Here is a 26,270-nt window from a genome sequence, read left to right as displayed (position 1 = left end):
AAGGGGTAAAAAGTAAAAGGGATCTCGGAGATCCGGTGGCGCTCGGTCAACTATAGGAGGCCGAATCAATTGGCCTCCTCCAGTGGCAGTCGATTCCCCGACCCCCCGAATCTTGTAAGAGGAGATTGCTACTTTTGCATTCCTTTTACCTTATTGTTTGAGGAACGGGAAACGGATGTCTGGCAATCTTGCCATTTTCTTTCACCAAAGCTGACGGTGCTCGGAACAACCGGAAAACGAATGGGTGAAAGAGGTGGGTGGGAACGACGAGAGAGGTATCGGCTTAATTACTCTCGAGGAGAGGCTCGCCGTCGCCTCAACGCTCGCTCTAGCAGCCGACCGGAAATAATCGGTTAACCCCTTGCACTATAATAACGAGCTGGACTCGTGATACAAATTTTGTGGAACATCTAATAAATACGAGAATATTATTAATTGATTTTAAATTGAATGAAATTTATTCTTAAATCGAAATCAAATTTATTCTTAAATCGAAATCAAATTTATTCTTAAATCAGAATCAAATTTATTCTTAAATCGAAATCAAATTTATTCTTAAATCGAAATCAAATTTATTCTTAAATGGAAATCAAATTTATTTTTAGATCAAAATCAAATTTATTCTTCTATTATCAAAAACGTCTAGAAACGAGACGAAAATTTCTAGTAATTATTTAATTAGTGTGAATGCTGTTCCGTTGTTTGAATTTGAATAAAATTCGATTCTCTTATTATCTATATTTAAATATTGAAGCGACTGTAGACACGCGATCAATCTGAAAGTTAACCCTTTCGCTCCGACAGTCGTGTATACATATACGCTTTCAAATAATGACCATTTATTTATATAAATATATAGTATACAATTTATATATAGTATATATACTTTCATACCATATATATACTTCAATATTTCATACTTTACTTTTGTTAACCAACAAACAGTAGACTATAATATTTTCAAAAATAAATCATGATTATAAACTTTTATATTTTACAAACTAAAGAGATATTATTATGTATTATATATTAGTGTATATTAAAATATATTACTGTTATATATTAGTCAACTACTCACTAAAATGCGCTCACTAAAAGCGAAAGGCTTAAAAGACACTTACCGAGCAGTTTCGCGGCGGCCGATATGATGTTGTACGTGATCTCGTCATCGTAGATCTGCCGCACCAGGAACTGGCCCTCCATATTAACCGCCGCATCTTTCCTGGATTAAAGCAAGAATATGAATAAACATCCGGCGGTAATTCGCAGGCAATTATGCCGGACCGGCGCCGACCGAACCGTGAACTCGTTTTGCAAGTCTATATAGCGCGGCCGGATAATTCGGAAAGCTTATTAGCGGGACGGTTTTAGAGAAAGCTGCAGACGCCTCTCGGCGCCCCGGCGAAATAATAAACATCGAGGATCGCAGTCGAATTGAAAAAGATGTGATAGGAGTATCACATACCTGTATGCGTTGTGGAAGCTTCACTTGCTAAATGAGAATAACCGGAATGAGAATATTCTGTCTCTATTGCATCTCTGGACTTTTTTAATGCTTTGCGCGTATCAAAATATGTATAATGGATGTCCGGCACCGACTCCGGCGGAATTAAAACAGAATTAATGAATTTTGGTTATAGTGTAGTCTCGTATAGAAGGAATTGTCCAATCGTGGAAATCAATTTATCTGAATTTAATATTTAATTTGTCAGTTTATCTGAATTTTATATTTAATTTATCAGTTTATCTGAATTTTATATTTAATTTATCAGTTTATCTGAATTTAATATTTAATTGATCAGTTTATCTGAATTTAATATTTAATTTGTCAATTTATCTGTGCAATTAAGCACAGTTCTTTCTCTCTGTTAATGAAATACGGCATTAAAAAAGTGGCAGCGTTTTAGTCAGCGACTTCTGTCGAATAGGATACAGTTGTCATCGAATCGATGACGCTGCTGGCGATAATTATTTGGTTGGTAACTATGAAACGGGCGTCGTCGCTGAGCACAGGCTATATGAAAACGCCCGTTTCATAGTTTCCAACCATTAAATAATCAAAGGTAGAGTATCGATGCGATCGATTTTATTAGGATGGAAACTATGAAACGGGCGTTTTTTATTAGTCTGTCTATGACGACAACGCCCGTTTCATAGTTTCCAACTATTAAAAAATAAATCATCGAGTATTGAAGCGATCGATTTTATAAGATTGGAAACTATGAAACGGGCGTTTTCGTTCAGTCTATGTACAGCTCTATCGCCCGTTTCATAGTTTCCGCCCTAATAAAATTCATCACTTCAATACTCGACCTTTTATTCTCAAATAAAAGTAATTGCCAGCTTTGTCATGTTAATTAGAAGAATCGCAGGTGCGACCGAGATCGTCGACCATTCTTCGCGAATGATTTATGTTTCAGATGGCTTCTTATGCTAATAGCAGTCTGCGTTTCCATCTGTCCAATGGCGAGACGCGGCGAGGAGCCGGCATCAAGTGGGATCCTGATTGCGCAATTATCGAAAGGTTTGTCGATCCCGGGGTCGAGTTGTTTTGATTGGCGTGATTGTGTCGCAGCGAATTAATTAAGGTTTTGCGCGTCGGACAAAGTAAATATTTCACGGCAGAGCGGACAGAGAGGCCGGGGCCGTTTTAGCGGGGCTGCTGCGATGCCCTCCGGGCGGTTTCTATTAGATTCACAAAGAACGGGTAAAAAGGCTGCTCTCTCGCTGTTTGACATGGATATGAGCCTGTCGCTCCGAGCTCAATTCGCTGTATTCCCGGGCAATTTTTCGAGGGTCTATGGCGAGGGTATTCGACTCAAATTGCCGGTGGAATTAACATTCCGGTCGGAAGAAGAGATGTATATTCTGTAGAGCCGATTTAGAAGGGTTATGCTTCGGTTACGTATTTAATCGTTTCCATGGCTATCGTGACGTGCAAAAGTTATTCAAACAATGGTATAATTTAGACTTTTGTGCCATCTATTTAAATAAATATTCATTGGAAGAAATTGTATTAAAGTATATAAATGTTAAATACGGAATTAATAAAATATTGACAAGTATTAATTTGGCTTTATGGGGGTGGAGAATCTGAAATGAGCTCTGGTTGCTTTAAATATAAATTTAATATAATATATTTAAATGTAAATGTCTATTTTATGTCCATTTTAAATCTGAACGTTCGTATATTTTTCGGAATAATTATTATATGTAATTATATAGAATAATTGTTACTATCATATATAATAATTATTACTATATAGAGTAATTACTGCATTTTACTATTACTGTATAGAGTAATTATTACTACTATATAAAATAATTATTACCACTACACACAATAATTATTACCATTTCCATTAAATTTCCCATTTTCCATAAATATTCCCAGTTCGCTAACAAGTCCCTGCCATCTCCGAGACGTTAATTAAATTAAACGTTTCTGTCAATTGTTACATGAACGGGGTTCACGGGAATTTCAAATTGAGCACGGCGCACCTGGAATACAGTGCGCCAGGTTTTCGGTGAGAGACCGCGAAGCGAACAAGTAGAATCTCGTAAATTATATCACGTGCAATTTGTAAACACGAGGCCAGAGACAGGCAGTCTCTGAAACGTCATTTAGGACGGCTGAAGTGACCCTTTCTAGTCGAGCTTTTAAAGAGTCATTTAGCGATCTTGCTACACACCGGTAACCCACATCCCTCTCTCTCTCTCCCTCTCTCTCTCTTGTTGTTCCGACGGTGTCGTTACACGCGGCGCCCGCTGTCCCACAATTCTGCGGTTTATTATCGCCGTGTAAACTAGTTATTTTACTCCGACGCGAGAGGAGGGCACTTTTCTTTCTGCTCGGTTGGGCCGCTTTTATTACTACGTTTTCAGATGATTACGCGATGTTGTATCGTTTAAATGGAAACAAAATTTGTACACGGTGAAAGTAATTTGTTAGGAAATTTATCAGATTGGCGAATAAATTCGTAGAGTATAAAATTGTTATATTAGTTTTTCCGAATATTTAACTTTTTATGACTTTTAATGCTTGAAAATAAAATATACAGAAGGCAGAAATCGATATTTTTTAAATATTTATATGTTTTTATAATTTATGAGAATCGACGCTTCAAGTACTTATATAGATAAACTGTCGACTTTTAGGTTATGTCAAATATAATATAATACCAAGGGCCTAATAATAATATTAATAATAATAGCAATAACAATGACAACTTTATCTATTAGCAAGATGAGTCCTTTCAGAAAATGATTATTCTATTTCACAGCAACCCAGACTTCAATTAATTATAAAAAAATACTAGATTTATATACAAAGAATAAATATATAAATTACATCACGAACAACATAACACGACAGACAACCAAATAACAGAACAATCCCCTCCAAAAGCCATTCATCCACCAATTTCCAAGTTAACGGATTTTCCATTTAACAATCTTCATAATTCCAGCAACGTCCGAGGCACAAGGAAGCGAGTCACTTTTAACCATCCCGTCGAGCCGACCGTTAACAAGTAATAAACCGCGTCGGATTAAAAATCTGTCGGATTTAAGGTTCGTAAAGCTGTCAACGGGATCGCAAAAGTCAATTTCGTCCGGGGTCTCCCTTACGCCACAATGTTTCTCGGTGCCGCGGGGTATTCGCAAGAGGGAGGTAGGGAGGGAGAGAAATTGTCCGTTTAGGACACGCGTTCCCCGATAATTCCCGAGTGTTTTACAGCGAGAGGGCAGGTTTATGGTGTTGTAAACCGGTGTTACGAGTCAGTTGTCCCGGCGACAACCGTCTTCGCCTTTCGTCCCGGCCGAAAGCTGACGACGGAAGAGTTTCGCGGCGCGCGCGGCCTTACGATCCGCGAAAGCTCGAGACTTCAGGCGAACAGAAGGGGATAGAAGCGAGTAGAAGTAAGAAAGAGAGAGGTGAAGGGAGTAGAAGCGAGTAGAAGAGAGTACAAGCAATTGGAAGCGAGTATAAGCAAGTAAGAGCTAGTGCAAGCTAGTACAAGCATCTAAGAGCGAGTAAGAGCGACTATAAGCTAGTAAGAGCTAATACAAGCTACTAAGAGCTAGTACAAGCTAGTTAGACCTAGTACAAGCTAGTAGGAGTTAGTACAAGCTAATAAGAGCGAGTAGAAGCGAGTAGAAGTGTCTAAGAGCAAGTAAGAACGAGTACAAGCTATTAAGAGCTAGTACAAGCTGGTAAAACCTAGTAAAAGCTAGTAAGAGCTGGTACAAACTAGTAAGAGCCAGTACAAGCTAGTAAAGAGGTAACACAAGTTACTAGGAGCTAGTGCAAGCTACTAAGAGCTAGTGCAAGCTAGTACAAGCTAGTCAGACCTAGTACAAGCTAGTAAGAGCTACTACAAGCTACTGCGAGTTAGTACAAGCTAGTAAGAGCTAGTACAAGCTAGTAAGAGCTAGTACAAGCTAGTAGGAGCTAGTACAAGCTAATAAGAGCGAGTAGAAGCGAGTAGAAGCGTCTAAGAGCAAGTAAGAATGAGTACAAGCTATTAAGAGCTAGTACAAGCTGGTAAAACCTAGTAAAAGCTAGTAAGATCTGGTACAAACTAGTAAGAGCCAGTACAAGCTAGTAAAGAGGTAACACAAGTTACTAGGAGCTAGTGCAAGCTACTAAGAGCTAGTGCAAGCTAGTACAAGCTAGTAAGAGCTACTCCAAGCTACTGAGAGTTCGTACAAGCTAGTAAGAGCTAGTACAAGCTAGTAGGAGCTAATACAAGTTACTAAGAGCTACTACAAGCTACTGCGAGTTAGTACAAGCTAGTAAGAGCTAGTACAAGCTACTAAGAGCGCGCACGCTCGAGTGTAAGCGACTAAAAGCAAAAAACATCGACCAGAACTGCAACAGAATTTTTCACATGGGAACGGGGCCGGAGGTTCTGGTGCTCTCGCGCAAAAAAGTTTCGCTCTCCGCTGCTTTTTATACACTTTTTGCGTATCTCGCGAAGGGGTTGGCGCAGCGGGGGTGGAATGGTGGAGGGCTCGAAAAGTTTCAGTAACAGGCATTGTTTGCCCGTTCCCGAAGGAAGCCTGTTGTGATTTCGCGAATAAACGAAACCTCCGTAACGCGATTCCCTCGAGCGGGGGTGCTCCAAAAGGAGAAGTCGGTAGTCCGACGGACTTGTAAACAGTGAGATATTTATGCAAGCCACTCCTCCCGCGTGCCCAGGGCCGGGATTTAAAGGGTTCGCGGAGGGTGTGGACCTCCCGTGAACAAAGTCGAGGCAAACAGAGACGCAGAGGACGCGTGCCAATATTTCGACGCGGCGTGTCGCCGAATCAATAGACCCCCGAGGATCAGGTAAACAGAAGTTTTATTAGGCGAACTTGTTGATCCATCCTGTGGAACTGGAGGAGAGAGTGGAACCGTGGATTTCTGTGCCTTTGCGACCCAGTTTCTTGTTTTCGGAGAGCTATTATGATTTGTTAACCCTTTCCTACAGTGCAAAAAATATAATGGAATAAATATCTTAGCATTTTTAATATTTATGTTTAAATAAAATATATAACTGCTATATGAATCAATCAATTGTTCCGAGTTTGTTTCTTAACCCTACAATGTCCAGTTTTCTTTTATAAATAATAAAGAAAATTGTAAACTGAAAAATAATAGAATAAATCTTGTATCGCTTCTAATATTTGTATTTAAAAACAAAAGTGAACATTTCATACGTGAATCAACCAACTGTTTTGCAACCAAACAAAAATTTTGTTTAACAAAATAAATATTCTATCATTTTAAATATTCCTACTTAAAAGAGAAGTCAAACTTTAAAAAACAGTTAACAAATTCTCCCTTCTAAATCTCTCATACTATCCACAACTATTCTTCCAACAAAAATTAATTTCAACCCGAACCAAACCATAAACCTCCATATAAACCATAAAAGGCAAATCCGAGATTCCAGTCCACCATCAGCTCTGAATACCCCTCAATGCGAACGAGCCAACTAAAAACGCGTAAACGTCGAGATTTGTGAAATAATTTTTAACATCCTCTCGCGTATGCATCGCCGGTGTAAAAATGTCATAAAATCCTCTCACGCGTTACGACAACCCTCCAGTGTGTAGTACCACATATAACGTCTTCGCCAAGGGAAGAAGAATCCCGCAGTAAAACGTATGCTAATCGCCGATGCGAAGGGAGGCGATATATTGGTTTACGAGCAGCCCGCGCGCGCCGTATAAACGTCGCGGCGGTGTGTCACGAGTATCGCGAAACTTTCCTCCGTTTAAGAACAAATACGATTCTCGTGACAGGTCGATTCGAGGAATCGCGCGAGCGACTCCGTTTCTCTAAGAGAGTCTCTCGGTTGCGTACCACTTTCACTCGCCCCCCAGGGCCTTAATTCCTCTCGAGTTGTTCGAGTGTATTATATTTAATGCGCCGTATTAAAAGGCCGACGAGGGTTGTCATTATCCGATCGGAAATTGAAACGCGACTAAACGCCGCGTCACTTTCTTCATTTTGATCATTTTCTGCTTGTTTGTCCGTGCACGAACTATTTGAAGAAACCTTGGCGGTACTTGAAGGTTCGAGGAAACGCGATTTTCTTTCTCGCAGCGAGCTTTAACCCTTTCTTCACAGTTGCTTCGATTACGAATTTTTCAATTGGTATAATTTTTTAAAAGAGTCGGAACAATAACGTTTATTCTGTGCCTGCATATACTTAATATTTAAGTATTTAAGTAATAAATATAATATGGGTGTTAATATCATATACTATAATATTAGTATTAATATCATATACTATAATATTAGTATTAATATCATATACTATAATATTAGTATTAATATTTAACTATTTAATAACACGAATAAAATTAATTAAAGAACAGAATAACAACCATACTTAATAATTTATTAGTACTAATTTCCATCCAGTAAAGGGTTAATAGAAATACGACAAAGTGACACCGTCGCTGATTTACTCGAAACTGGGTCCTCGCTTTCTCTTTTTCATTTTAAAGGTCGCTTATGTCTAAATAATTCAAACCGCCCCTTAAATCTGCAATAATGAAAGGAACGTTCACTGAAAGCCAACGGAAACGCGTCCGATAAATTCGATTAACAAACCGGGTAAATGAAAAAATGTTGGAGCGCGTAAAATTGTAAATTGAAGTGGCCAAAGTGGCCGCTTCGCGCGCAAGGATGAATGATAACCGCGCCGCTATCACAAAGGATCGCCGGCTAACGCGTTCAACGGGGGAAACAAACGAATTGTCAGACGAACCGGAAAAGCACTCTCATGAAATATTCACAAAAGATTAAAGGCTGCCGGATTGTTTTGTTTATAAATCTTTCGTCGAGGATGTTGTACCGGCTGCGTTCGACGACGGTGAATTTCCTGGCGCTCTTCTCGTACTGTCAATGTGTAAAAGAATGTTTTTAAAGGGGGTAAAAATTGCTGACAGATTTCTGATTAAACGAAGTAATGTGCAGTGCTTCAATTTTGATAATAGATAATAATTTAATTAAATTAGAATCGCTGTGTTGAAATACGTACAATTTTAAATATTATATCTCGCATTTATGTTACAACGAGAAAAACTCGATAAGAAAATATTTTTAACAAAGATAAAAATTGCTAAAAAATTTCTGACTCAATAAAGTAATATGCAGTGCTTCAATTTTGATAATAGATAATAATTTAATCAAATGATAATCGCTGCCTTAAAATACATAATCTTTCAAACAGCTCGCATTTATATTTCCACGAAAAGAACTTCATTAGAAAATGTTTTCAACAAAGATAAAAATTGCTAAAAAATTCCCGACTGACCAAAGCGACGCTAAATACTTAAATTTCGATAATAGGTAATAATTTAATCAAATTAGAATCGCTGTCAGGAAATACGTAAACTTTTAAACAGTATTTGCGCTGCTACGCGGAGAACCCGGTTTCGATCACCCGAAATAATTAGTTTCGAGTATTTTGATACACTGTAGATCTTTCCGGGCACTTTCGCACGTCCCCGAAACTCCATTCCCGCCCGAATCTAATCACCGGAGCCCGGCGCCCCCTCCGGGCATGTTTGCCATTCAAATTATCAATTTTCGTTCGGCATGTTATCGAACACTTTGAAATCCGTTGTCGCGCGTTTATTCTTCATCTAGATTCGAGGGTCAATGTTTGTGTGCCCGTACGTCTGGGGGAACTCAATTTTTGCCGGGATTTCTTGCGCAACCTGTCCGTTCCAATTAACAAGATTATTCTCTCGTAGGTTCTTAATTATTTTTTTGCCCAATTATAAATTCCTTGTCCAATTATAAATTCTAAAAAATCCAAGCTTAAATTATAAGCTTCCTATCTCACGAGTTAAATTCCTGGCAGCACTGTGACTTTACAATAATTTTTAATTATCCAGTTATTCAGCAGATTAAATGTCAAAGTTATTAATTTAAAATCATAAGAACTGATATTATATAAAGGAAGAAAAAAATTCTTGAACTTTGAACTCTTGTGAGTTAGTATAAAAATATGTTACAACAGCCGTGTTAACCCTTTGCGCTCGAAGCCATACTACCTAGAATTCCAACATAGTTTCTCTGATCCACGGTATTTTCATTTCATATGACTTATCGCATTTTAATAATATGAAATTGAGTCACGTGATCGCACTGCAGTTACATTTTTACTAATTTCTTAAACATTGTTAACTATAATAATTTACAAATTATTTTGAGACATGATAGAACAATTTGCAGTGGTTGCCTTGGAGTGCAAAGGGTAAATTTCAAACAGCGAAATCTCTACTTTCACGCAATGCTCAGACAGAATATTTAACACAGTTATCCAGCAGTCTATATAAATAAACAATTAACCAGCACTCCATACAAATATACATCTAACTAACAGTAAAAGCGTAAAGCGATCATTGTTAACTAAGAACTAAAATAATCGCAGGGATTGGCGCGTTCGGCGAAGAGCCGTGCGTGGGCTGCGCGACGCGTGAATAAATCAGCGAAATAAAAGATTCAATGATTCCGCTGCGGCGTCAGCTGCTGCCCGGTTCAATATAATTCAATATAAATTCCAGGAGCGTATCGCAAGGGCGAGGAAAAGTGTGGCAGTCGAGGCGGGCGAAATTTCCACGGAAGAATGCCAGGGATCCGGGTCAGGGATGCGTGGAGGAGGCACGGTGAAGCGGTGTCGCCGCTGCCAGGGAAATTAAGCCAGGCAAGGGAAGCATGGGGACGGACCACGTGGCTTGGGGAAGCGTCCCGTCCCGGCGATCGCGAGCGGATTCGCGCGCGCCGTGTACCGGGGCCGCTTTGGAGGCCCGAAACGTGAACATTTAGCTCATGTGAGGCGGGTAAGAGGAGTAAATAGCTACGGGAATTGAATGGCTGGGAGAATTGAATGGCTGAGAGAAGTTAATAGTTGAGAGAATTGATTGGCTGGGAGAATTGAATAGTGGTAAGAATTGAATGGCTGAGGGAATGTAAATAGCTGAGAGGAATAAATATCTGAGAGGAGTAAATAGCTGAGCGAAGTAAATAGCTGTGAGAATTGAATAGCTGAGACAAGTAAATAGTTGCCAGAAGTAAATAGCTGTGAGAATGAAATAGATGTGAGAATTGAACGGCTGCGAAAAGTAAATAGCTAAGGGAAGTAATAGCTGCGACAAGTGACTAGCTGCGAGAATCGAATGGCTGCGAGCAGTAAATAAATAGTTACGACAAGTAAATAACTGCGATAAGTAAATAGTTGAGAGAATTGAATAGCTGAGAGAAGTAAATAGCTGCGAATAATAAATAACTGACAGAAAGTAAATAGCTGAGAGAATTGAATAGCTGAGAATAATAAATAGCTGAGAGCAGAAAATAGCCGCGAAAAATAAGTAGCTGCGGTAAATAAATAACTGAAAGAAATAAATAGTTGCGACAATTAAATAGCCGTGAAAATTGAATAGCTGCGAGAAGTAAATAAATAGCTATGTCAAGTAAATAACTGCGAGTACTAAATGTCTGCGAGAATTGAATAGCTGCGACAAGTAAATAGCTATGACAAGTAAATAACCGCGAGATGTAAACAACTGCGAGAATCGAATAGCTGCGACAAGTAAATAGCTACGACAAGTAACTAACTGCGAGTACTAAAATAGCCGCGAGAATTGAACGGCTGCGAAGAAGCTTGCAATACGAGATCAGGGTTCGTCGAAGGGTCAGCTGGCGTCCACGTTTTACCTACTTTATCGCCTCCCACCACTCGCTGCCAAATGTCTCGACGACCAGCAGCTCGAGGGCGTAATTCACAAAACCGTACTGCACATAAGAGAAAAATATTCAACATCCGATCGTGAAACGGAGCGACGGCGTACATCGATCTCGCGCGTAAATCGCGTTGCCGCGGCCGTGGCCGTGTCCGTCACGTTCCTGAACCGAAAACAGAATCGAACGGCACAAGACTCGTCGACCGGCGATCTGTCACGTCGTCGACGTCGTCGTCGTTGTCGTCGTTATCGTTGTCGTCGTTGTCGTCGTTGTCATCGTCATCGTCGTTGTCGTTCACGTTAGGTCCCAGTTCCGTCCGGTTCGTCACGACGTCCGCTCCTCTTTGCTGTCGTTGTCCCGTGTCCTGTCGTCTTCCGCGCGCGTTCCGCCCTCGCTCTCTCCTCTCTCTCTCTCTCTCTCTCTCTCTCTCTCTCTCTCTCTCTCTCTCTCTGTATCTCTCTCACGTAGAACGTACCATGGTGACCAGAGGTTCGCCGCGTATTATCCCATTCAAATTTCCATAGGAGCCGTGTTTACCTCGTGCACACGAGCCGCGTACTGGAAAGTCGGCCTGCCTTCCGTCAGAGACGATACGTATCGATTTTCCGCCCTCAGCTGCGCCACCTAGATGCAACCCTGTTAGCCGGGGACCGTCGACACGCGCCTCCTCCTCCTCCTACACCCTTCTCCGCTGCCAATCCGGTCTAATGCCATTTTCCCGTTGCGGGAATCGACAGCGATATCACTCAGCGGATGAACACGCTCGGCCCTACGGTGTTCTTCTAACGTTAACGAATCCGCGCGGCTGCGCCCGGCTTCTTCTATGCCGGTTCGAGCACCGGCAGTCTTTTGCTAGGAGATTCTTTTACGACCCTTATCGCGAAACTTTCTTCTTTTGTGGCGCACGGAGATGTAGGAAGTCGGGAATTCGAGCGGGAAACCACGACGCTGTGAGCGGGGCTGTTGAAATTGTTATTTTAAAAGAAAGGGTGGCGCCAAGCTAAAGCTTCGGTCGCTTTTTGAAAGTTGCTCTCTCTGTAGGTATGTGTTTGTAAAATTGGAGTTCGCCTTTTAAGATGCGAGGATCATTGCAGTGCAAATTTCGCTGGATCATTTGTTTTAAATAAATATTGTTTAAGTCGATTAAGATGGGTTAAGAAATGCGAGTTAGGCGAAGATTTCTTTTCTGTTTTAGCAATTTTATTAAGTTTATTTAAGTTTATTTTATTATCAAGTTTTAATTTAATTTTAAGTTTTAATCTAATTAAACTTAATTTTAGGTTTAAAATTTAATTTAATTCAATTTTAAGTTCAAATTTAATTTAATTTAATTTTAAGTTTAAGTTTTAATTCAATCTCATTTAATTTTAACTTTTAATTCAATTTTGTTTAATTTGAACTTTTAGTTCAATTTAATTTAATTTTAGCTTTTAATTCAATTTAATTTCAAGTTTTAATATAATCTAATTTAATTTTAGCTTTCAATTCAATTTAATTTCAAGTTTTAATTTAATCCAATTTAATTTTAACTTTCAATTTAATTTTTGCAACACCGCGCCTCTCCAAAACACGCACAACAATCCCGTCGATAGAAGCCGGAGCAAAGAGAATCTCTCGTCGGCTCTTAAACTCCCGAGGAGCAATCGGAAGTCTAGCCGGTGCTCGAACATCCACGCGCTCCGTCGCTATCAAACCAGATTCTCCAGACAGTTTCTACGGTATCTTTACCGTACACCGGTCTCCCTAAAGAAGAACATAAAGATAGGAAAGCTCTCGCAGTAGGCTGCCACAAGCAGCGCCCGCCTTCAGACATTCATCCGGAGTCCTAATATTCGAGTGGCTCGTCGCGTTCTACGGCCGACGGCACGGCGACGGTCTTTTCCTCGATTCGGTCGCCATTTCGATTCAGCCCTCCCTCCCTCCTGACAAAGTGTTTCGTCTTGACAGAGGACGGACGCCTCATTTAGCCGGATGCCGGGCTTCCTGTTACCGCGGTCTGAATAGAGGCCCGATGCTATCGCGGAGTCTTCGGGGGATTTTTATCTCGGCGGCTCGGCCTTCGGCGAAATAAGATGGCGCGACCGGAAGCGCGACGCCGACGGTCTCGCCGTAGCCGACGGTCTCGCCGTAGCCGACGGTTTCGCCGTAGCCAGCCGGCGTCGGCAGCAACGCCGATCAATTTTGCAGGAACTTCGCGGAAACTGGAGCGCGAGGCGACGGCTCGGCCGCGGCGATATCCGCCATCTGAAATCTCGACTGCGGGGGACACATGGGGTCTGGTAAGTAAGCCCGGCTTAAATTGTAATTAGAGGCGAAGCCTGGAATTCGTAGCGCTTCAGCCAACGGGAGCTTCTTGGTGGGAGCTCCTTCTGCTGGCGCGGGCCTACTTTCGAGACCAGGCATTGTCGTCGCCGGAACTTCGGAACGAAGAAACCGGAAATTAGGGGACCACCTGCGCCACGGTTTCATTAGTCCTGTTACAGGGTCGGCGCCGGAGTCAGCGTTTTCGCGAATGTGGAACTATCTGGGACTACGTTCGACTGCGTCGCGCTACGTGACTCGCAGTCACAATGATTTTAAGCAACCTTAACCCTTTGCGCTCGAATGGTGACTCTGTAACGCTATTCAAATTGTAATATGGACAAAAATGATTTTTATGGATATTGACGAAGATTGTTGAAAGTTGAAGTGTTATATGAGTCACGAGACTTAATTTTCTTAGATATAGTTTGCTATATATAAATAAAGTATATGATTTAAATATCTCTTTGAACCATATAATTTAATTTGATATGATATTGGGGATGAAATGATCAAACTAGTAAATAAATTATTCCTGGTTGGTAATAATAGGTTAGCTTCTTTTTAAGAAGATTTATTATCAACTGATTTACTCGTTGATAATAATAAAATAATAATAATTTAATTAGTATTCAGAAGGTGTCAGAAACTTTATTAACATAATTCGTAAATATTTCATATGAAATTATTGAGTTAGTAAATAAATTATCCCTGTTTGGTAATAATAGGTTAGGTTCTCTTTAAGAAGATTTATTATCGACTGAATTACTCGTTGATACAAAATAATAATAATTGAACTAATATTTACGAACTGTGAGAAATTTCATTGACATAATTTATATATGTAATAAATATTAAAAATGATTGAAAAAGTAGAAATCCGTCACAGTGCATTTTCAAACAGAAACAACCCCTTTTAATCAGAAATTCGATAGCCATTACTGAAATTATTATTACTGATTATTGTGTTATTACTGAAATAATTTGAAGCTTATTTTCCCTTTCCATTAAATTGAAATATTTTGAAGCTTATTTTCTCTGTTCATTAAATTACCAGATTTTAAATAAATGTAGTCAATGAATTTTTAATCAAAGGAATGAATATCATGTGCCATTAAAATATTGAACTTTGCCCTTTGCTTCAAAAAGAATGAAGATATTTAACCCTTTGCACTATGATTCCTTCCATGATTTGTTAATTGGCATTTATTTGTTTTTAATACTTTTTTAAATAGGACTAGACAATTCCTGGTTTTTGTATTGTCTTTACTTATCTTTTGTTTCTGTACTTTGATAACGGAAGAATTAAATTTGCTTTTCGTATGAAATAATTTAATAATATTCATATTTATCTCGTTAATAAATCTCGTTAAGTGGCTCATGGAACACCATTATATATAACCAAAGATTATTTGTACTTACAAAATACCACAAAATTGTTACTTAAAAAATTGTGGACTCAATAATTGATCTAAATTGCCACGAAACATTATACCTTAAAACTACAATAATCGTTTCATCAAAAACTTCAAACTCAGACCAGAGGAACCTCGCTAAAAGCGCTCGTCTCTCCGCCGCGCGATAAAGTTGCACGGCGTCGTTGCTCCGTGAGAGGGAGGGCAGCGCATCGAAAATTATTAGCGGGGCTGCACACGCAGGCGGCACACAATGTAGCTTCTCCCCGTGCCCGAACGAATCTATCGATATCGGAACCTGCGCGTTTCACCTCGCACAGGGGCTCGTAATGATTAATCGAGTGAAACTTCCGCGGTCATAAATTGCGAGCCACCGTGGAACCGGAGCCGAGAGAGTACGAGAGGAGAGGAGAGGCGAGAAGAGGGCGGTGGGGAAGAGAGGGAAAAGGGAGGAGAGGAGGGAACCGACAAATAAATTACAAAGCGAAACCGGCCAGAAAGAATTTTTAATTAATTGGCAGGGCCACTTTAATCAGCCGCCGTCGAAGCGGACTTCCGAGCAGCCAGCCGCCGCGCGGGCTAAGAAAGCCCCTGAATTCCCTTTCAGAGGCATCGCCGGATTTCTGGCTCCGCGCTCGGCGCTCGCGGAACGGAGAAGAAGAGCTCGCCCGAGGATCATTAGGGCGAATAAAAATTTCACGGGAGCGCGAGGGCGTTCCGGAACAAGCGCTTCTGTTTCCCCGCGTCTTTCGTCGATGTGTGCACCCCCCTCTTTCACCCTCCGCCGCGCGGCACGGAATTTTGAAAATTTCAACGAGCCCGTCGGACGACGCGCCGATCGCCCGCGGCGCTAAATATTTGATAACCACGGAATCCCGGTCAAACTCGCCGGGACTCGTCGTCTTTTTGAAGAGCGTGTCGCAGCGGAGCGTAGCTGCTATTTATAAAGCAACTTTTTGAAAGGACTCGGCCGTGCTCTGCCATTGTTATTTCACGGTCTACACGTTTGTCCAAGCCGAGCTGTAATAGTTTGTTCATAGAGGGATGAGAGCGTTTCCGAATCTGTAATTAGACCGCGGGGGGTTTTGCAAAATAGGTTGTATTAATGTTGTAATAATATTGCGAGAACGTCGAGTCAGGGATAAGTTTCTTTCTTTGATCATTTTAATGTTTAATTAGCTCGTTGACGGTCGAAGTTTGGTTTTTAACCTCGTTTGATATAGATGTATAAAATATATAAGATTCGTAGTTTGTTAATAATTACAATTTTTAAAATGAGGACATTGATTTCTTCAGTGAATTTAATAAGTTTTAATTAGGTCACTGACGTTTTCAGTTTACTTTTATCTTTCAACAGTTTCCACCCTTCTTTGCCACGACTGTATAAAATCTATAACACTCATACTTCATTAATAATTACCAATAAATCTTTTAACCAAAAACAACAATTTATAAAAATAGCCAAATAATATACCCACTTATAATAATAATTTCTATCACACGATAATAATAATTTCCAACAATAATAATTTTCTGCATCGTTACAGCGAAGCATTTCCAAAGTATGCCACCGCGCACATAACCTAAGAGAACCTCACCAAATTTCTCCTTCCTCGTTCTTTAGCACCATAAGCCCCCCAAAGTGCTCATTCGGATCGGAAAGAGCAAATTTTCGGTAATTTCGCGAACGGTCGAACCTCTTAAAGCTGACCTCTTTTCTTCGCGCGGCTTTCGTCGTAGCGCGGCGCGGCGCGGCGTCGCGACGTCAGGGAAATTGGGCGCCGGGGTTTTCGGTCGTCCCGCGTCTCCTCGAGCGGGAAACTTTTCCGCGCCAGTTCCTTTAATCCCGTCTGAAATTTCCTTGTTGTCCTCGCGGATTAGGTCGCCCAGCCGCGGCGTCTCTGATCCCTCCGTCTATTACCCCCCCTCCCCCTCCTCGCCGGTCTTGCAACCCCGACAGTCGACACACTTTTCTACACGGCACCCAGGCCGCAGATGTTTACCTTCGCAGTTGTCGCGACGAACTTCGGAGACGTATTCGCCGCGTGTCGCGGCCCGGAACAACACGGTATACAGTGTGGTCCATCATATACAGGGTGGTCCATCGTATACAGGGTGGTCCATCGTATACAGAGTGGTCCATCATAAACAGGTATATCGGTATACAGCAATTGTTACAAGTCGTAACTCCGTTATTATTGCATTTATGAAGGAATGCCAAAGGAGAAAGATTAATATACTATAGCAAAAAAATTATTAGAACTGGAGATATTTTCAGAAAATATTTTTATGGAAAAAGATAGTCAAACTGTTGACCACCATCGCGACAATTGTTTTTCAAATTGAACAACGTATAATATAATAAAAATAAGAATAATAAAAATACAGATGAAAATAATAAAAATAAAGATGAAAATAATAAAAATAAAGATGAAAATAATAAAAATAAAAATACTAAAAACTATAAAAATTACTGAATAACAGTTTGCAACACTATGGTGCATTTACCAAACCCAAAAGTTCCAAAACCGGTAGAAGGAAATAGAAAATAACAGAGTGAGCATATAATATAGTCATGAACTGTTTGAGTATCTTCTTCAAAAAAGACAATTTTATAAAATATCTCGAGAACTAATGATTTTTTCGCCATGGTGCCCTAATAATTTTTTACGTCGACTAAACAGAAGAACCGATCTCTTTTTTAAAAAATATACATTTCTATTTAAATAAATAATGCAATAGTTAATTGCAAATGCACTGCGGCATCTGAAAAAAATGTAAAGGCCTAGAGATATAGTGTTCTTCGAACCATTTATCTTTCTCCTTTGGCATTTTTTCCTGGATGCAATAATAACGGAGCTATTGTAACAATTGCGTGGAGCACCCTATATGTATAAGACTCAGCCAGCGAATTGCGAAGCGGAGCTCGGCGCCATTATCAAAGGCCGAAAGGGCAGAGCGACGGAGAAAATCGTGGAGGGGGAGCGATCTTGGTTGGAAACGTAATCGACGATCCGAGGGAACGCTTCGTTTCTACCAATTTCGCGACGCGTTCTCGCCGAGCACCCCATCCCCCCCACCCATGAAAATGGAGTTCCATAGCCACTTTCACCCGGGACAAATGTAATAACCGTCGTAGGAACTGCATAAAGCCCGCGGGCGATATTGTACCGGGACGTTCCGTGTCAATAATTGAAGGACCAACTTGGATTTCCACGGGATTGTCTACGCTCGCGTGTTAACACTTTCCTGGGTGGGTAGCTGCGGCGGATTGGTACTTGATCAGAAATTATCAGCTAACGTGTACTCGGCGGGCTCTCCGTTTCGGTTATAGAGTTATATTCCGCGGGTTGCTCTGTACACTCCCGGTTGTAATTCGAGAACGCTAATTACGAATACGCGGAGAGTAAACGGCCATTCCGGTGGCAAAAGCATGTTTAATGGCCCGTAAACAACAGGCGTATCGCTTAACGCGCGCGTTTAAATGGGTCTCGGGAATATTATTGTATTTGCTCCGCCTACGAGTCGAACAGTTTATAAGTAGATAACGCGAAGACTGTTTTAAGAGGTCTTGAAGACGTCTCGAATGTCTTATGAACGACCTAGGAACGGTTTAGAGATGTCCTCTGTCGTAAATCAAGATATCTTGAATATTTTATGAATGGTTTATAAATGGCTTAGAAATTATCTGTGTTGGGAATTAAGACGTCTTTTACACAATTTTTAAATGTTCTTTGGTTGTATAAAAGACGTCTTATGGATGTTTTTAAGTCGTTTCTTTAGGAAGTTCGCAGGTTGTTTGTAAACCATTTATGAGAGACGCACGAATATATATTGCATGAAGGAGCGAGTTTTGAAAATTCCCTATAATTAGGGAACTATATTATTAAAGTATAAAACTAGTAATAAAAATGAGAAACAAATTAAATAACTATATCAATCGTCAGACATAACCTAGATAGCACAAAGAGGTCTTTAAAACGTCTGTTATACGACATTAAAGACGTCTTAGACTTACAGACTTAATACAGACGTAAAATGGACATCTTTAAGACGTTCAGTGCTTGTTAGCATCAACTAATCAACTAGCAATAAAACATCGATACAAATAGAATAATCATCTACTTCGAACCATAAATCGATTGCAATTTTTGGTATTTCGCTATTTCTCATTGTTTAGAATATTCCGACCATAACTGCATAATTTAACCAGTCTACATAATTATAGGCCCTTGGAACTAAGCTCCTCGAACAATAATTATCGCGGCCCTTTGCATTCCACGCAACCTTGGCGCGGCCCTTGGTATTCGCGAGACCCTTGTTGCCGCACCACTTCAACGTTCTTGGGACCCTTGACATTCTAACCTCCTCGCATTCCACCGGCACCCGAACTATAGTCTCTCTCTCTCTCCTCGCAGTTTCAATAACCAAGGATGCGAACTTCGATCCTTAAAATCCACGACGTTAATTATCAATTTCTGACGGTATATTACCGAAACGCAAAACCAAAGGCATCCACCCGGTATATAAATTTTGACACAACTTCTTCCCCCGTTCATAGAAAGAGCCTCCCTGAACTTCCTGGAAAGTACATCTTTGCTAAATTAATTAACAACTTTGTGCGCCTGCCTCGCGACATCTTTCCCCAAGTTCGCGAACTTTCCGTCATTAAAACTGCGCAACTCGCTTGCTCGTAATTCAGTCGTAATAAAAAAATAGTCGACGTTGCAACTTTATCACGCGCACGGCGACGTACGATGTCAATGAATTAACGGCGGAGTACTGGATAGTTGATTTTCGAGATGCCTATGGATCTACGTAACCTAGTCAAAGTATAATATTAATGTTCTATACGAGCTTGTATCTGAGCGCAAGCGCTAGCTCTTCGTGCCAGGCTATTTAGCCTATTACCGAGTCAAAGTATAATAGAAAATATAAGGTTTTCATGTAAGGGCGGGTCGATTTTGAGATGGAATAAAATGGGCTGTGACAGGGAACAGATTCGCGTCCCGCCGGAAGTTCGAAGTCCCAGGCCGCGAGTCCGTGGCAACGCGGCAACGCGCTTAATTCGATAAAGCAAACGAGTCGGCCGACGTTCCGGTCGTAGAATTCGCGAAGTCGAAACGAGAAATACGACCTCGGATCGACTGGTCGTAGGATCGAACAGCCAAACGGAAGTGACAAATGGCCGGGAGAAACACTAAAAGCGGGCAATCTTCGTGGCACCGCGGTGTCTCGGTCACGCCGGCCGTCCTCCCGCTTCACGTTTTATCCACGGATCTCGGCTCCTCCATGAATTACAATGTCCGCTCGGTTCTACGCCGAGGGAAAAAAAAGCTTGTTATCCAAAAGTCGTCGCTGTCGTCCAAGCGATACGAGGCGGCACGAAGGTTTCCGACGTTTACGCGTTCGCCTATGGCGACAGAGTTGTGAGAGTTATCGACTGCACAGGGTGTTTTGAGAGACAGTTGGGGAATTGGGTTTTTTAGGTGATTTTAAGAAACTTTTTCAATTTTTTTTTTTCACCTTCAAAAATCACAAGTCATATAAAAATAACAAGAATGTCAAAAACGTTATATAAAAATAACAAAAATGTCAAGAATGTCCTACAAAAGACAATTGTAATTATAATTATAGTTACCCTAATTTATCAATACATCCAAAGAAATGTCTAACACAACGTAACAAAATAAAAATCAACCAGAACTGCGATCTATTTTACAAAATACCAACAGCAGACGCTAGAAACCGTATAAATCTTAGCAAACAGCATTGCCCAGGGAAATGAGAAACCGTTTATCGGGTGCCGCGTCAAGAAAAGGAGACGTCACGACTAAGATAGACCCGAGAGCATCGCCGAGGTACGAGTCGCGACACTGCACAAGTAACGTACGAGAGTCGTTGCAGCGCGGCTGCTAGATTTATGAACCCTATCGCTGTCCCGGTTATGAGCCAAGACACAGTTTCATCGGCAGGCGCCTCGGCCAGTGTTTGCACGCGAAAAGCATGAAAATAATGGCTGTTATATAATTGCGGGAACATTTACGAGCGACAGGTTTACGAGAGTCCCGGCCCCACTCCCCCGTCAACGTTTCGTTGGAAGAAGGAAGAAGCAATCGGCCGTGCGCCGTCGGAACGAAACGCGGAGCTGCCGAAGCCGCCACGGGATTAAATGGCGGCCCGGTGATTCAGGGGCGGTCGGCGTTCCCCGGGCCGATAATCAACGACGACGTTACGAGCCGAGGGCCAGTTGCACACGTGGCCGGAGGTAAATGAGTGTTGGATTGATTCTAATTTTGTCTCGTAACTTCGAAAGAAATATTAATCGGTACACCTCGAGGGGCAACGACAACAATAAAATGGTTTTCCAGTGGCTAGAGGGGGAGGGGAAGGTCCGCGGCCCGATGAAGAATCGCAGGTGATCAGGGCAAAAAGAACCCCACTGACCAAGAGGGGGCGAACCACTAATACGCCGTGATACGGGTTAATGGCGCGGCGAAAGGCGAGGGAGGAGGACGGGGTGGGGAGGGGGGGGGGGGATGATAGGGGAAGGCCTGATTGCCGCAAAAAGTTCTTCGGCAAGAGTCCCCGGACGTGTGTCTTCATATCGTCGAATGAGCTTCGATTAAAGTTTGATGGGCGTGAAATGTCCTCTTACGGGCTCGCCGGAGCACGTGATACGGCGAAGCGTTAATCTCGGGTGATAATAGTTCGGGCCCCGTCGTTAATTGAGCGGCTTCGAATACCGTAAATTTAGAATGTAAATTCGTCCCGGCGCCGGCGCCGGGACGATCCCTCACGACGAAATAACGAGGTACGCGCGCCGCTAACCCTCGCACACTATGCACGGAAATATTTTCAGGATCTTTGAACGGTGTTGGGGTACAACGATCTGTATTTTCAACATAGAGTCGAAATCGGTAGTTTCACTTTTATTACAATTTTATTACAATTACTGACGTTCTAAAGAGAGATAATATTTTAAACATATTTGTTTAATTTTGAATTTGTTTAAATTAAAGTACCAAATTTAAACAAATAAATTTGTTTAAATTTGAATAAAAACACCGATCTTTCAACCGATCTTTGACATAACCACCACCCTAAAACCATTACATATATAACATAATATATATTATTATATTGTCTTTTATAAATAACTAAAAATTATCTTTTGCCATGACATCGCTATATTAAACATTGACTCTAGAATTTTGATCTCTTTATCATGTTTCCTTCAATCTCAAAAATCTCAAAAAATTCCCCAAAATTAAACCATTATATTTAACCAAATTAAAGCTATAAATTTCTTATTTTTTACATCGCTACAACATCGATTTCGTGTTTCCTCGGCTTTCACCGTCCGAATCTGCGGCGCATTGATTGGTCATGCTTATCCTGCGGGGATCATTCCACGTCCCGCGGATTTATCACGGAATCCAGACAAATCGGGAAGTTAAGGGTTGTTTGAGCATCCCATTTTCAGCTCGATCGCCGTTGCCTCGTCTCTCTCTCTCTCTCTCTCTCTCTCTCTCTCTCTCTCTCTTGAAGATCGGCTTCTGCGTGACGTCGATCGCCGCACGAGCGGAACTTTCACGGAATTATTTAGAACGCGCCCCCCGCGAACGTGCTCGATACCGATCCAAAGAAGGGAAGGGTAGTGGGGTATGGGGAGGGGGCGAAGGGTAGGGGTTGGCGAAGCAGCCCGAGAAGCCCGGTTCTACGAGTCAGTTTGAATTCGAGCCGTCGGTGCGCGGATACAAGTCAAACAAAAGGAGCCGGGATAAGCAGCCCGAAGTGTTATCCCCCTCATAAACCATCGATGTGCAAATATTGAAGGAAGCGTGAAGCTCGTTCCGCGCCGGCGACGCTCGCCGATTCCTCCGCGTTGTACGCTCTCGTCCCCACCCCTAACCCCGCCGGGTTCTCCGCTCCGCGAGGTGGCAGAGGCCGATTTATTTACGTAGGAATTTTCTTTCGATGGTGTAAAAGCGCCGGTTGACGCTTCCAGGATCGAGGACTCCGTCCGGACGTATGCAAATTTGCCCGGCACTTTCCGCACGCGTTTTCCGCGGACGCTGGCCGACGCGCGTCGCGGTATAGGACACGTGGATTATTCTGTTATGCAGGTGCGCGAGCTATAAAATCTTACTTTTAGCTACAAAATCTTAATTTTAGCTATAAAATCTTGCTTTTAGCTACGAAATCTTAAATTTAGCTAGAAAATATTGCTTATTGTTATTTTGTAAAAAATTGCAGATACACTACTCAAAAAATAAAAAAAAAATGCATAATAGAAAACATTGCGACGCGTTATATGATCGTACTGTAGCTTCTTTCCGTTTGAGTTTAGGTTATGGTCAATCTGGTTGACGCCATATTCTAGAGTCGGTTTTCTAGTATTTCTTACCCGAATTTATTAGTTTACAGTATGTTTATTAGTTCAGAGTATGTTATATTAAAAATTGTCCAGAATCATATATTGTCGAGTTTTGTTTGCGAAATATTTTTTATAGAGGTTATGGAACTATTTTATAAATGTTTTTATAAATTGCTGCGATTTGAATATAATATGTAATACAATATAATATTTGAATATCATATGTAATATGATATAATATTTTAATATACTATTTAAATATAATATGTAATATAATATAATATTTTACTTAAAATATTTAATATTTTTGATTTGCGTTAATATTTGAATACACTATATAATATTCGAATATAATAATATGTAATGTAATGTAGTAAAATGTAATATAATGTAATGAAATATAATATGAAAATCTCACAATAATCGGTTTTACTACCGTATCTGCCGTATTAATTAGCTCTTGAACAGAACACCGAGGCGCTCATCACATAATCATTTCATTTCGCTCGATGATTTTTATGACAAGAGACGTGCCGAAGAGTCAATATTCATTTTCCCTTTACAAAAGAGTCGTGCGCTCTCCGATATTCGAATTCTCTGTTGTCGAAATGGATTTCACATGCAATCGGCTGAATTTAAACGAACCCCTATGGAAAATGATTTATCGTGCGAATCAGTGAAGATGAAATCTGCCAGTGTAACTTCAATCCAGATAATCGAGACTACACTCTATCATACAGCAAATAATAATTTCTATTTTTCTCATCCGAATAAATACAAAAAAATGTTGAATGATAAATTTTCAGAAAAGCATGAATTTAATACGTTCTGGTTTGTTATATAAATGTATATGTAAACTGTATATATAAAATTGTATAAATATATTGTATGTATAAAATGTATATATAAAATTGTATAAAATTTGTAAAATGTATATATAAAATTTATATGGAAAAAATTAGACGTAAATCGAACGAGCGAAGTCATTGTTTTAAATAATAATCAAATTTCTCTGGCACTGATTTATGCGGCCTAAATTACGTAGAATCGACCATAAATGCGACCGTGGATTCCCACCAATCCGGCGACTGTATTCGTGCCACTATTTTCAATTGTTTTCAATAAACAATAAGCCACAGTCACGTCGTCGATATAAACTTCCTTCCAACGATGTGTCGCACTGCGGTCGCATCGAGTTCGCCGATGTGTTCCACCGCTTTGACCAGCTAGAGATCGCCGAAACCAGCGGTGGCCGACAACAGAGTTCGTAGACAGACAGGGATGTTCTCACGGTGATTGTACTCTTTTGTCGCTCGACTGTCGAAGCGTTTATTAGAGTGTTTATTTGTTATTTAAGGTTGATTTATCGTGTTAAATGTGAACCGTCACCTTCCATTTCTCAGGAAGCTTTATTATGCCCTCTTTAAAAAACAGTTAAAACTTGGAAAATATTCATGGAGTTGCGTTTTTATTTTTTTTGATATTTATTATTATTTTTTAACGAGAGAAAGAATTAATAATCGGATAAGGCAAGGTCCGTCGGAAATAATTCAAACAATAAATCAAACATTAAGTTGCCAAGGCTCGTCAAGAGAGAAATGTCTCTCTAATTAGTCGAATTAATATTTTTGTGAGTTAATAACAATTTACTAATTGTAAATGACTTCGCTACAGAGTTTTACAAAATTATAGTTCCTTCGAAAATAAAAGATTCCTGAGATCATTTAAAGCAACTTTTTCCTTTACAGAATTTTTCTCCATGGTATAGTTAACAAGTTATGAAAGAAAAACGCTGACCAATGGTAAGCGAGCTCTACTGCGCCAGCAGAGCTCGTCCCTCATTGGCCACCGTTTTTCTTCAATATCTCGTTAACAAAGCCACGGCGAAAATTCTGGCAAAGGAAAAAGTTGCTCGAAATAGCCTAAGGAACCCCTTACAACCCCTATTTCCCACAAGCACCATAATTTTGTATAACTATGTATACCATCGCGCGGTATCCCATTTTCGAGGAACCGCTTCCTCGCGCGGCACGTTAACAGGCAGAGACCACGTTCGCGATCGGCCGTTAGGCGAAAGCTACAACAAGCCGAACACGCGGCGAAAACAGATTATGGTGTCGTCGCGGGATCGTGGCCAACTGCTTTGCATCTTCGATCCGACGTAAACTGAAAATTGGAAAGCCGCGACGCGACGCGACGGTGCTCGGTTCGGCTCGACTTGGCGTCGAGTGGTACCGTCGCTCGGGGGGGCTAGCTGCTCCAGTCGTCGACGGTGTTCTCATTAATCGATTCGCGTCAAGTACGAAACAAAATTATCTGCCATCTTGGCTCCCATCGAAATTAATTAGTGAAGGACGCGCCGGTTCGCCCGCGCGTAATTCGGATCCTCGGGGGTTGAGCGGAGCGATGATGAATAGCGTTCCGTAGTTAATTAAAAATACCGTCACGCGTCGAATATCGATGATTCTCGCTCCGGTCGGGTAGAGCACCGTGGCCCGGACCGCCGCCGTCGCCTGCCTCGATCCCACCTTTTGCCATAGAAATGCGTGGGTACAGCGGCCACGGCGACGACGTAATGCCGTTGCCGGTCATAACACAGAAATGACTGACGTCACACCGAATGCCTCCGGGTCTCGTCCTTGCGCTCGTGGAACTGATCCAATAACACGCGTATTAACGTGACTCACGGGCACATCCGGCAGTGTCCGACATCGAGGAATTATCTCGACCAGTCTCCGGTAGTCTCGATCGGTTCTCAGTGCAATCTATGCTTATTTGCCGAGGCTTACTCAAACGGCTAACTTATACACATTGATATCGTTGGATCTATTAAGGAGATATCTGAATCACGGAGCATGCTTCTAATTTTTATTTCACCCAGAAACTATGAACATTCTGACATCGAGTTTTAAGGGCTCGTTGT

General features: G+C 41.1%; 1 protein-coding gene across 1 annotated transcript in view; it reads right to left on the bottom strand.

Moving 5' to 3' along the window:
* Nucleotides 1–11,782, bottom strand: part of Gycbeta100b (guanylate cyclase soluble subunit beta-1-like) — a 37,101-nt gene extending 25,319 nt beyond the window's left edge. The window contains exons 1-3 of the mRNA XM_078195983.1: nt 11,727–11,782; nt 11,229–11,302; nt 1,122–1,222 (exon numbers count right to left, since the gene is read on the bottom strand). Of these exons, the coding sequence (XP_078052109.1) occupies nt 1,122–1,222; nt 11,229–11,302; nt 11,727–11,729 (178 nt within the window). The 5' untranslated portion in view covers nt 11,730–11,782. The remainder of the gene's footprint in view (nt 1–1,121; nt 1,223–11,228; nt 11,303–11,726) is intronic.
* Between the last annotated feature and the right edge of the window lie 14,488 nt (nt 11,783–26,270).

Source organism: Augochlora pura, chromosome 2 (assembly GCF_028453695.1).
Source record: "Augochlora pura isolate Apur16 chromosome 2, APUR_v2.2.1, whole genome shotgun sequence".
In the NCBI taxonomy this organism is placed as follows: domain Eukaryota; kingdom Metazoa; phylum Arthropoda; class Insecta; order Hymenoptera; family Halictidae; genus Augochlora; species Augochlora pura.
Note: the sequence above shows the minus strand (reverse complement) of the source record. Positions and strands in the feature narration are given on the sequence as shown.